This window comes from Chiloscyllium plagiosum, unplaced genomic scaffold (genome assembly GCF_037043375.1).
Source record: "Chiloscyllium plagiosum isolate Xiang-an unplaced genomic scaffold, Cpla_swu_hap1 HiC_scaffold_11, whole genome shotgun sequence".
NCBI classification, from domain to species: Eukaryota; Metazoa; Chordata; class Chondrichthyes; order Orectolobiformes; family Hemiscylliidae; genus Chiloscyllium; species Chiloscyllium plagiosum.
The window spans coordinates 30,014,503-30,028,082 of NW_028270149.1; the positions used below are offsets into that span (position 1 = coordinate 30,014,503).

Sequence of the window (13,580 nt, forward strand, 5' to 3'; positions counted from 1 at the left end):
AAGTGGGCTCTGATTGAAACAGAAAACTGCTTGTGTTCTTACCATCTACAGAGACTAGCACCGCTGTATGTCCCTGACCTTCGTGCTCTATCATGCAACTGTCCACGTCATTACTGATATGTAGACCATTCCTTTTCATCCATTCACGATTTCCAATCAGCACCGAAAAGACCTGTGATTTCCCTGAACCAGCAGCAGAGCACAAAGAAACAATAAACTGATATGCAAAAATATAAATAATCAAGTGAGAAATCAGTGATTACCACAGAGGAACATTTCCAGAAAGTTTGAAATAATTATTCCAAATGGCGCAATAATAGAAAAGTGAGGCGACAAATAGATAAGTGCTTTTCAGAAGAACAGAATTACGAGAAGAAACTACCCCGTATAGTACAAAGGTCAGTAGATCAAAACGTTCAATGTTTGAAATACAAATTAAACAACATTCATTAAATCCAAGTAAGCAGTAATAAATATTTAAGCACCAGTTCTGTAAACCAATGTACCAAGAGATGACATTATGCACCAAAACATCAAAGCTTTCCATGTTGCCTCACAATGTCAATCTTGATGATAACGAAGGTCACCCATACTCAGATAACTTATTTTAGCAGTTTTCAGTTAACCGTTAGAACGCCTCTGGAGAAAGTTACTATTTCTTATTTACGGCCTTTATCATTTCCTACTATTTCTACAATAATGTACAAATAAACAAGTAGTAATCTGTTTGGGAAAGGGAGGAGTCAACTTTGACCACCTGTAACGATTTGTTGCACTATAGCAGAGAAGAAAATTCACTCACTTCCTGACTGAGCCTCTTTGATTGAAGAATGTGATGAGCCATCATCGCTGCTTTTCTGATTGATCTGTATCAGCATCATGTTCTGTTCAACCTCAAGATTCTTTTTATTTAGTAGTGACTCAATGTTGGAGACTTTGCACATGATGCCACAGCCAGCAACTGCTTGAAAGTCTGAACATGAGCCAAGCTCATCTGAGCCTAGTTCCTGAAGTGAGAAAAGAACAAGTTATTTTTGTTTTATGTTGTGAGCATCTGTCTCCATATCTTTCCTTCATTGGTATCCTCCTTTTGTATTTTCTTCCCCTCCTCCTGGAATGTGTGTGTGAAATACACAGAAACCAACTTGACAAGCAAATAAACAAAGGTTTAGAAGATGCTGCACTTAGCACAGCTATTAAAGATATTGCCATGACTGGCCCAGGTAACCAGGGTACCCTACAATTGTTCCCTGAAACTTTCAGCTTCTTGCAAAATGGATTCAGCACAGGATTTGCAAAATGTGTGCATGTATATTTACAAAACATCACTTGGGCACATTATTATTAGTTCACATTACCAGTGAGTTTTAATAATTGCAACAAAACACCAAAAAATGGGATAACAATACAAAATAGCATGATCTACAAGAATACATGTGGCCATAGTCTGATAATGGATAATAATTAGGTAAAATCTTTGTTTAACTATGACAATGTGTTTGTCAGTGTCCAGGCTGGCATATTTGTGATCATTTGATATGGTTAGAATTCACAATCTCATTATTGTTACAATGAACAAGTCCACATCTTTACACAATTACAATTCCGGCTTATGAAAATACATGACAAGTCAAATTCCACAATAAAACATGAAACGGCTTGAGGAAGCATATGTTTCATTGTTGCAGTTGGTTACCACAGTGGTTATTCAATGGAGCAGATTCACACCAGACTGCAACAGTTCTTAAACAATAGACCTACGTTTAATGCAGAAATCAAAGAAAACAAGCATATTATACAATACAGGTCGAAAGACCTGAATGCAAGCAGAGAAACAAAGTTCAAACATGTTTCCCAACATTATCTTTCTTGCAGATATGCAATTCCCGGGAAGTATTGCACCTACCTCAGCTTTTTAAAAAACTTTACTGAATTGATATTTTCCAGGTTCTTTCCCCTGGACTGCTGAGACTTTTTTTTACAATTCTTTTCTGAGCCCGACGGCATGAACATTTTATGCAACTTGTTTTTCATTGGTAAACTCGTCATTCAAATCTGAATACCACAAGATGGAAGCCTAATGTTTAATTACTTCTAAGGTGGTGGCTTTGGCAGGGGGGGGGGGGCGGGGGGGGGGGGGGTCTTTCAGATCACAAAGATCTGGGCATCTTGAGCTGCTCTCAAATATCTGCTCAAAAATGTCATGAGAAAATTAACTTCTATTAGGAATAGATTCATCTGACAACTCCTCCACCCATGCTTAAGAAACACTGAGGGAGGTAATGCTGGTCACACTGCAGAGTGCAGTGTATATAATGGAAGCACTCTCCCAGCCTCAAACTACAGAAATGCTGCTAGTTTTTCTCACTGATATATGATCTTAAAAAACTGTGATCGCAAATTTACTCTTTACAAATTGACAGTAATAAGAAAAGGTCATACCTGTTTACAGTACTTGGTTACTGCTACACCCAATGGATGTTCACTGTTGGTTTCTGCAGTGCCAACAATGGCCAACAGCTTTGTCTGTGATATGTAATTACTCTCTGACAGTATCTTCAGGTTCATCACTCTGGGCGTTCCGTGAGTGATTGTTCCAGTTTTATCAAAAACAACAGTGTTAATCTAAATAAGACAGGAATTTTATTATTCTACTAAAACATCAGCGTCAGTCAATACAATCCAATTCATTTCTTAACTGAATTAAACTTGAATCCAAGAAAACAACTTGATTTTGCTAAAAAAAAGTTTATACAGTTCTACATTTAACCAGGACAATAAGCCTAGAGAACTATGTAAATTTTCCACAGTATACTATTAAAGCAGAGGACTGGCAGGGTGAAATCCATGAAAATAAAGCTTCTGTTCGGCTGATTGGAAAAGTAAGCACTACTGCCACCTTAGTGCAATTTCAAATCACATACCACATATAGATATAATATTGAGTATGTGTGTTCTGAGACTTCTGTCAATATGCTCTTGAAAGGCGACTGGGGATGGGCTAGATAGACTGGATAATGTTATGTAGGTATAACTATACGGCAGAATTAAAGAGGGTTCTAGACATTTTTCAAATTTTTCCTCAGCTCTAACAATACTGAACAGAAATCAATGTAACCATTGTATTCATACTTTTTGGTTTCTGGAAATAGCAAAGTTAACATTACAAAATCATTACAATGGAACTGAATAACTCCAACAGGGAGACTTTGTCACATTTCACTGTAGTAAACACATCCTTTATGTGGACATTTAATCTTTCAATCCTACTTGCCATGAACTTCAGGCCTTCCAAAATGGTGAAAACGTACTCATGCTACCTCATGTTCGTATATTTAAAAAAAACCTTGTTTTCAGACTTACATTGATTTTTGGAACAGCAACACCATAACATGAAAATTCTCATCCATTATTTCATATCCCTCCACTTCAGTGCACCTCCCCCAAGGTTGGTAATTTCATTCAACCCAAAAATCCTGGAATTGGTATTCATTTAGTTGTGGTCTTATAAGCATCCTGATCTTATTTATTTTAGCCCTGGTGGCTGTGCCTTCAGCTGCCTGTGTTTCAAGTACTGGAATTCCCTCCCCAAACCTCTACTTTTCTCTGTTTCATTTCCCTCTCGTTGACCAAGCCTTTATCATCTGTCCTGATACCACTTACGTGGTTCTATGTCAAATTTTGCTTCATAGTACTCCTTGGAAGCACCTTGGGAAATGTTATTACACTAAAAGGGGCTATATAAATGCAAGTTGTTGTTGCACACATCAGCAATACATTAGTGTCATGAACCAAACACACTGCATCAGTTGTCTTCTGAATTGTCTGAATTATGGAGGAAAAGTATTTTCCACAGATCCAATTGATTCTGATAACTATTTCAAAACTTGCTGCAGTAAATGAAAGTTCCTTTCTGAAATAGAATCTGTACAGTGTGGAAAGAAGCCATTTGGCCCATCGAGTGTACACCAACCCTTCAAAGAGCTTCCCAACCCAACCCCCCATCTTATCCTGTAACCCTGCATTTCCCAGGGCCAATCCACCTAGCCTGCACATCTTTGGACTGTGCAAGTGGGAGCATCCAGCAGAAACTCATGCAGACACAGGAAGAATGTGCAAACTCCACACAGTCAGTCGTCAGAGGCTGGAATTGAATCCGGGTCCCTGGTACTGTGAGGCAGCAGTGCCAACCACTGGGCCACTGTGCCGACCTTTTATTACTGGTCTTTCTAATTTCCTGTGCATCAGTCACTGTTTATAATACATATAGGTGAACCTTGTAGGACACTTGAACTCCATTTATGGCAAAATAAATGTTCAATGCAGTTGTCATAGTAAACAGCTAAGGACAAGATGCTCTGACAGGAAAATCTCCATGATTTAACAACTGATATTAATTTATATACACAACAATCAAAGTATTTGTCCTGAGTTACAAGGACATTATAGTCTCTTACTGTATTTACCTTGTGTGCCATTTCCAGTGGCTCCCCTCCTTTAATGAGGATACCATTTTGTGCACCGACTCCTGTTCCCACCATTACTGCGGTAGGTGTTGCCAATCCCAATGCACAGGGGCACGCAATGCAAAGGACAGTAATTGAGGCTTGGAATGCAAAACGCACAATCACCTCAGGTTGAGACAAGCTTTTGTTGTAACCCTAAGTAAAAACAGGTAAGTCAGTCAGTCAATCATAGCTGGCAGGTATAACCTCAACAGAAAGAACACTGCTTGGGCTATAACCTAATAGAGAGACAATTATTGTTGTTACTTTTCAGCAAGATTGCTTGAAATAAAATGAAAGCTAAAATTTTGATAATAAATTTTTTTATTGCTAGAATTAAAAAAAAACAAGTTAAATATTCACTGCTGCTCCTAGATGTGATGAACTCGGATGTTCTTCTACACTGAACTTGTGCTGAAAATTTCCCACTGCAATGGAACACTTTCATAGCGCGATCTCAAATTCATCCAGGATATAAATCAGGGTATGGGTAGTTGAGATGATGGTGCAGTGGCAATGTCATCAGAGGAGAAACCCATGCTTGGAGGTCATTGGTTCTCACCTCAACACAACAGCTGGAGGAATTTGAATTTAAGACACGAGGAACAAGTGACATAAAGCTGGCCATCTTAGATGGTGATTTCAACAATCATTGATATTAAGAAACATCTGAACCTATCTGGTTCAATCTATTGTTTCGGAAATGAAATCTGCCATTTTTACTTGTCTGGACTACATGTTATTCCAAACCAACAGTGATGTGTCTGCCATTTCAACAGCATTCCACATCCTCAGTTTGAACATGCTAACATGGCAGAAATGTCCACCGATCTCCTGAGGAACCCACTTAACGTTTCCTTCTTTCTCCACTGACACAAACCCCTCAATGATCCCTGTTTTCAAGCAGCACAACCATTTTATATTCATTTCCAAGTTAAATTTGAAATCTCAGCCTTTGTAGCAGGTTTACACTACACTTTTCAATTGGTTTTGAAAATCAAGGCACACCACCATCTTGAAGCTTCCACAGTTGATTGGGGATGTCACTACTTAGTTTTTAATAAGTGTATTTATCGAGGGGATCATTACCTTTTGAATCTATGCTGGCTGCCACTTATTAGCTATCAACCACCTAATGTTTAGTCAATATTGAGCTTGAAACATGAACTGTTTCCTCTCCATGGGTAATGCCAGACCAGTCAAGTTTGATTTTATTTCAGATTTCCAGAATTTGCCATATTTTGCTTTTATTGAGCACTTAGTGTTTACCTAAAATCTACAGTGCGTGGGCCTTTAGGAAAGACATCACAGCCTGATTCCAGTACAGCAACACTTAGAATCATAGAGATACACAGCATGGAAACAGACCCTTCGGTCCAACCCGTCCATGCCGACCAGATATCCCAACCCAATCTAGTTCCACTTGCCAGCACCTGGCCCATACCCCTTCAAACCCTTCCTATTCATATACTCATCCAAATGCCTCTTAAATGTTGCAATTGTACCAGCTTCCACCACTTCCTCTGGCAGCTCATTCCATACACGTACCACCCTCTGTGTGAAAAAGTTGCCCCTTAGGTCCCTTTTATATCTTTCCCCTCTCACCCTAAACCTATGCCCTCTAGTTCTGGACTCCCCGACCCCAGGGAAAAGACTTTGTCTATTTATCCTATCCATGCCTCTCAATTTTGTAAATCTCTATAAGGTCACCCCTCAGCCTCCGACGCTCCAGGGAAAACAGCCCCAGCCTGTTCAGCCTCTCCCTATTGCTCAAATCCTCCAACTCTGACAACATCCTTGTAAATCTTTTCTGAACCCTTTCAAGTTTCACAACATCTTTCCGAAAGGAAGGAGACCAGAATTGCACACAATATTCCAACAGTGGCCTGACCAATGCCCTGTACAGCCGCAACATTAACTCCCAACTCCTGTACTCAATACTCTGACCAGTAAAGGAAAGCGTACGAAACGCTGCCTTCACTATCCTATCTACCTGCGACTCCACTTTCAAGGAGCTATGAACCTGCACTCCAAGGTCTCTTTGTTCAGCAACACTCCCGAGGACCTTACCATTAAGTGTATAAGTCTTGCTAAGATTTGCTTTCCCAAAATGCAGCACCTCGCATTTATCTGAATTAAACTCCATCTGCCTCTTCTCAGCCCATTGGCCCATCTGGTCCAGATCCTGTTGTAATGAGGTAACTCTCTTCACTGTCCACTACACCTCCAATTTTGGTGTCATCTGCCTCTCACAGACTTAAACCCCTTCATACTCTCACACATACACACACACTCTCACAGACATTCACATCACCCCCACACACCCACCCAACCACACATACATAAGTTTGTGGGGTGAATTTGTACTTGCAGAATTACATCTTATTTTGCTCAAAAATTGCATGAATTCATGGAAGATTCTGTAAATCCCTTTTTAGAAATAGTATCAGTCTGAACGTTGGGACACAGACAAACTTTAACCTTATACCTTCAATGCATTATCTGAGCTGACATGGCACTTATCGTTAAAGTTCGCTTGAGAATATAACTTGAAAAAACTTCTGGGACTTACATATGAACAAACTGAAACCAACATAGTCATTAGAGACTTAACCAACAATCCAAGTCTTTTTCAATTTATCATCCCGGGTGCATCACACTGTAAACTTTTGCTATAAATTCTGTGTCTTATGATCTTATATTCCACAACCACCCGATGAAAGAGGAGTGGTCTGAAAGCTAGTGCTTCCAAATAAACCTGTTGGACTCTAACCTGGTGTTGTGTGTTTTTTAACTTTGCCTTTTAGCATTTGCAGAAGTAAAGTTCCCTTTAACTTCCTATTGCAAATTGGGATATGATAAAATCAAACTGCTGCCTTCAAGTTTAGTTTTGGATTCTCAGCTCTTCTGCTTGCTCTCATATTATATCAGAAAAACAGATTTCAAGTTGTATTTAATTTCATTTCCCGAGGTTCCTTTTTGATCTACCGACTACCCTTTCATCACATCATCCCAGGATACCTTTAACACCCGTTTTTGATCCTGAGTTCATTGATAATCTGTTTCGAGTCATTGGCATCCAGGCTGGCTAACATTCTCAAATTTCATAGATAAATGCAACTAAAGTGCCAAGCTTTACCCGTGCTGAGTGCCAAGCTTGAATCTACATATGCGAGTTGGATAGCAGTTAGGGCACAACATTTAAAATGCATTGGCAGACTAACTGTGCCTCCTAAAGCTGGGAACACAGCTGGGAAGTCCAGCAGAAAGATCGAAACCTGGGGGAGGTCTTCCTTCTGTCATAGTTTAAGGAACTCCTACGCCTATCAGCTAACAGGGTCCGGGGTGAGTCAGCTTTTATGGAAAGGATAATTTCTGTTTTTAAATCTTCGAGGAGTCAATCAAAGCTCCATGTCGGGTCCACCTCTCCAGTTAATTTGACCAGTAACCTTAATGTTATTAGCTATAACAGTGTTAACCATGGGTGGTGTCCTGGAATAGGCAAGGAGTTCAAGAACTCTTGACATTTGCATTCCCTGTCCACCCACTAAACCCCCAGATTATGCTGATAATCTTATAAAGGGTGACCTCATCAAGGCCATCTCGGATGTTGGCACATAAAGTTGAGAATCACTGCCATAATTTGCCACAGGTGACATCAGCTGAAGCTTTATCAGGAGCTTGCGAGACTATAGACAGAACTCATGCCTTGTTTAATGTGCAAGTCAGAGAAAACTAAACCCAAAATGTTCTCATGAGAGTATCTGCATTATATTTCTGCATTAACGGCTAAATCGTCAGAAGTAATTATAAATACCAAAAGAATTCCACACTATTTTAATCCAAAATCATATCTATAGCAATAATGCCCAGGACCAATACTGATATACATCATGAAATGAAGAATCCATAGTTCTAGTTTTGACAACTACAACTTAATTTCAAACTTTGCCACTTGTATTGACCACCTTTCCAGACATGACATTCTGCTTAAACTTCAGTACTTACAGAGAAATATTCTTCCACAAGGTTAAACTTAAAAAATCCAATGATAACCCAGGCAATCAGAGTAACAACGGAAACTCCAACGATAAATGGGACGAAGTATCCACTCAGCTTATCTGCAAACTGTTGAATAGGGGCCTATAAAAGAAAACAAACAACAAATTGTGGACTCTCTGCAACTTCGGTGGAGAAGCTAGAGAAGTGAAAAATCTCTAAATAAACACAATCTGGGTGCAAGGGAAGAGGGCATTCTTCCAGCCTTTGCATCCAATGTGAACATTTTCCAGAAGGTCATTAATGTATAAATTTGCCCAAATAAAGCAGAGGTAAACGACAGACGATGGTGGTGGAGGGTTGCTTTCCAGACTGGAAGCCTGTGGCTAGTGATGTGTCACAAGGATTGGTGCTGGGTCCACTGCTATTCATCAGTTATATAAATGATTTGGATGTGAACTTAGGGGGTATGGGTTAGTATGTTTGCAGATGACATCAAAATTGGAGGTGTAGTGGACAGCGAAGGAGGTTACCTCAGAGTATAACAGGATCTTGATCAGTTGAGTCAATGGGCTAAGTAGTAGTAGGTGGAGTTTAATTTAAATAAACATGAGGTGCCGCAATTTGGAAAGGTAAATCAGAACAGGACTTACACATTTAATGGTAAGGTGCTGGGGAGTGTTGCTGAATGAAGAGACATTGAAGTGCAGGTTCATAGTTCCTTTTAAGTGGAATCACAGATAGATAGGATAATGAGGAAGGTATGCTTGCCTTTATTGGTCAGTGCATTGAGTATTGAAGTTGTGAAGTCATGTTGCAGCTGTACAGGACATGGGGGTTAGGCCACTTTTGGAATACTGTGTACAATTCTGGTCTCTGTGGTATAGGATGGATGTTGTGAAACCTGAAAGAGTTCAGAAAAGATATACAAAAATGTTGCCAAAGTTGGAGGATTTGAGCTATAGGGAGAGGCTGAACAGGCTGAGGTTATTTTCCATGGACTGTCAGAGGCTGAGGGATGACTTGATAGAGGTCCATAAAATGATGAGCAGCATGGATAGGGTACATATCCTACCCTTGGGAAAACACCTTGTCTATTTAGGACAAGGTGAGAACTGCAGATGCTGGAGATCACAGTTGAAGAATTTGGTGCTGGAAAAGCACAGCCAGTAAGGCATTATCTGAGGAGCAGGAGAATCAACGTTTCGGGCATAATCCCTTCATCAAGAATCATTTGGGCATAAGCCCTTCCTGATGAAGGGCTAATGCCCGAAATGTCGATTCTCCTGCTCCTTGGATGCTGCCTGACTGGCTGTGCTTTTCTAGTGCCAGACTCTTCGACTGTGATCTCCAGCATCTGCAGTCCTCACCTTCTCCTAAATAGACAAGGTCCTTTCCCAAGGTTCGGGGAATCCAGAACTAAAGGGTTTAAGGTGGGTGGGATTTTTGAAAGGGAGCTAAGGGGCACCTTTTCACATGGAGGGTAGGTGAGTGTATGGAATGAGCTGGCAGAGGAAGTGGTGGAGGCTGGTAAAATTACAACATTTAGAAGATATCTGGATGGATATATGAATAGGAAGGGTTTAGAGGGATTTGGGCCAAATGCTAGCAAATAGGAATAGATTAGTTTAGGATATCTGATCGGCATGGACGCGATGGACCAAAAGGTCTGTTTCCATGCTGTAAAGCTCTATAACTCTAATCATTCACAAGAGAAGTGCGTCCCTCTTTCAGTGCTAAATACCAGATGCAAAGTGTTGTACAATGAACAACATTAATTATAATCAATTATAATTTTATAAACCATGTTTGTTTCTTGTTTGTAAAATGACTGCAAAGCTGCAATTATGACAGAAAGTGGTAAATGTGATGTAAACTGTGGGATTTACATGCATAATTTTTCATGATACGTGGTGAGAGCAGGAGTTTTTTGGTTTTGAGTTTGTAACTGGAGGGATTTTCAGCGCTCATTCAGTAAATAATTAACTTGTGAGTATTTCTGAAATGATAGCAATTTATTTTCAAAACAGATTTTGAAGTCTGGCTGCAGAGCCAATGGGTTAGGGTTATCCCTAACCATTGACCTGTTAATTTTAGATTGGTTGCAACCAGCAATATACTCTCAAAGGTTTGTTAGTGTGTGTTGCGAAATTTTATTTTAAGGGAAAAGCTCATAACAGAGTGAGATTTTTAGTTTCACTTTTGACTTTAAGGGAGGTAACTTTGTGAAGTGCTTGGAACAGGACGGTTGTATGGATCATTTCTCCTGAGATGATAATGGTAGATATAGTAAATTAGATTTTCTTGGAGTGAAAAGATAATGTCAGCCCCAAACCAGAAATATTCAGATAAAAAGTACATTGAAGAGATTACTTGAAGCTACCTAGAGCTGTAGCATGGAAACAGACTCTTTGGTCCAGCTCGTCCATGCTGACCCAATATCTGAAATAAATCCAGTCTCATTTGCCAGCATTTGGCCCATATCCCTATAAACCTTTCCTATCCATATACTCATCCAGCAAAACCTGAAAAGGAACTACAAAAAAAATTCAGCATGCACACTTCTCATGTCTATTGTCGATATAATAATCCCCATTTGGAAAAGAAAATCCCCATAAAGAACTCCTAGGTTATGAACGTGATCACCAAGACTGTACCTTAGATGTTTGAGCTTCTTCTACAAGTTTCACAATCTGAGAGAGAGTGGTTTCAGATCCAACATGAGTAGCTTCAATCAATAGAGCTCCATGCTGATTAATGGAGCCTGCAATGACACTGCTCCCCAACTTTTTAGTTACTGGCATTGCTTCACCTACAAACAATGCATAACACAAAGGGGACCAAAAAGTTATTACTAATAGCTTCAATAGTCTAATATTCATGGTCTACTAGTCTAACAATAACAAACTCCATCAGATTACTCGTGTAGTGCAAATGGCACTTAAGGTAAGCAGAGCACATTACGTAAATAGAAACAAAGTGCTGGAATTCATAAAAGGCAGCCCGTAGGGATCAATAGTTACTTTCATTCAAAAGGCTCTGAGAAATGGTGAGGAACAAGGCATGACTTGCAGACTCTACCACATGTGAGGCAGATGGTCCTTGAAGGGATGGGTAGACAAGCCACTCAAAAGTTTGCACACTCCCATCTATGCATCGATTGCACCTTCTTCAGAACTGTCATACTCTACTTTGCTGTTCACAGATGCTGTCAGTCTGGTTAAGTATTTCTTGCACTTTCTCATTTGATTTCAAAATTCCAACACCCACAGTATTTTTGCTTTTATTTTAGAGCACTTGCAATGATTTACTGGGCAGAAATCAACTTATGTGATATACATTTATCACCAAAATTGAATGGAGATGGACCACAGAGGTACAGTACCAAAGCATATTATCTAAAATGTTTGCTACAGAGGACTATCAATAGGAACTCCTGATTTTGTTGACTTTCATTTAATGATTCTCTTCATGCCTAAAAAGGAACAGTCTGCTGCTCACACCAACTGTCAATACAGCAGTTCAGAATGGCTGTTGACTTAAAATATAGTTTTAAAAGGTTACAGTTACAATCCTCTGACACAGAGTCATCTAGACTCAAAACGTTAGCTTGCTCTCTTTCCACAGAAGTTGCCGGACCCACTGTGATTTCCAGCACTTATTTGCTTTCAGTACAAATTCCAGCACCTGCAGTAATTTGCTTTTACAGTTACAACTTTGGCATGGTGACCAACGTGTGAAGTTAATTCCAAAAATCATGTTTGGAAATTGCCTGCATATCCTAGATACCTGACAAAGCTAAAGAGCACAGAAAGCAATGTTTTGAGTATTTCCCACGTACATGTTTGTACTCCCTGAACACAAAAATTACAATTTTATTTTTTGAGTTACATGCACAGAATTCTGTTGTGTATTTCTTACCAGTGATCAGAGATTCATCAGCCAACGAATGACCTTCAATCACTCTGCCATCAACAGGGAATTTACCACCTGGGACCACTTTTACAATATCGCCTCGTTGTACCAACTCCACATCAATTTGGGCTTCACTGAGGAGCCATTGTGAGAAAAAGAAAACAGCATTTAATCAATCACAATTTGTCCAATGAAAATAAATGTATTAAAGTGCAAAAAAGAACAACAATGTTTCACAAAATAAAGGTCAAGGACACGAACAAATAAATTAGTCATCTAATGAGCATTAAACACATAAAACTATGTTCTTTTTGAATAGCTCTAACCTTAAAATGGAATGGTCCTCATTTATCTTCACTATTGTGGCCTCAGTTGCCTGCAATGACATCAGCTTCGCAAGCGCTTCTGATGTTTTGCTCTGAAATATAATTTTCAAAAATCTCTCATTTCACAAAATACATAAAAAGTTTCACAATAAACAGAACAGTCCTTCTATTGCTGTAGATTCAGAACCAGACCAACTTCATGCATTAAAGATAGAGAAGTCTTGATTCTGCCAATTTTGTATTCCACTACATTTATATTGAGATGACTAAACAACACACTGTCTTAAAGACGATTAACTTCAGGTGTTCAATTGCTCAAACTACCTGCATTAAGTCCCCATTATGAGGAATAAAGGCTGCTGGTTATGTGAATCTGTAAGAAAAGTCTTCATGAAACCTTATACAGTACACTCTCGAATTGTCACCTTTTTCCATCTTGCATGTTTCGACTTTCTATTTCAATGTTAAAACAACACATTTTCACTTTAGTCATTGCATGGGAGTTTTCTTAGGTAAAATAGCACATTGATGGTGAGGGATTCCTGATTTAATATGATCCTAAGTTCATCTAACTGCTTATGTATTGGCACCAGCACGAAGGAAGAGGACAGGCTAGTGGTGGCTGGGAGAATTATCATTCTAATTTTCATATTTATTATATGCAACGTACAAACAACTTCATGAAGTGTGGAATTATGAATTAAACGTTAGAGAAATTGGATTCAAAGGACTAAAACTGAAACTAAATTGAACTCTAGATGTTTCGTTCCAAGATGGTATTGACATTTTTTGATTGAAACACAGGAAGGAAGCCTGAATTTCCTGCTGCATTTTC

At 39.3% G+C, this 13,580-nt stretch overlaps 1 protein-coding gene across 3 annotated transcripts in view; it reads right to left on the bottom strand.

The window, feature by feature from the left end:
• LOC122557337 (copper-transporting ATPase 1-like) overlaps window positions 1–13,580 on the bottom strand; it is a 101,622-nt gene that overhangs the window by 12,547 nt on the left and 75,495 nt on the right. For 2 of the 3 annotated variants that reach the window (XM_043704939.2, XM_087991947.1), the window contains 8 exons: window positions 12,746–12,837; window positions 12,426–12,553; window positions 11,162–11,316; window positions 8,514–8,648; window positions 4,467–4,661; window positions 2,443–2,625; window positions 803–1,007; window positions 43–183 (listed from right to left, as the gene is read on the bottom strand). In XM_043704939.2, coding sequence (XP_043560874.2) covers window positions 43–183; window positions 803–1,007; window positions 2,443–2,625; window positions 4,467–4,661; window positions 8,514–8,648; window positions 11,162–11,316; window positions 12,426–12,553; window positions 12,746–12,837 — 1,234 coding nt within the window. The remainder of the gene's footprint in view (window positions 1–42; window positions 184–802; window positions 1,008–2,442; window positions 2,626–4,466; window positions 4,662–8,513; window positions 8,649–11,161; window positions 11,317–12,425; window positions 12,554–12,745; window positions 12,838–13,580) is intronic. The other variant, XM_043704941.2, reaches the window with a different exon arrangement.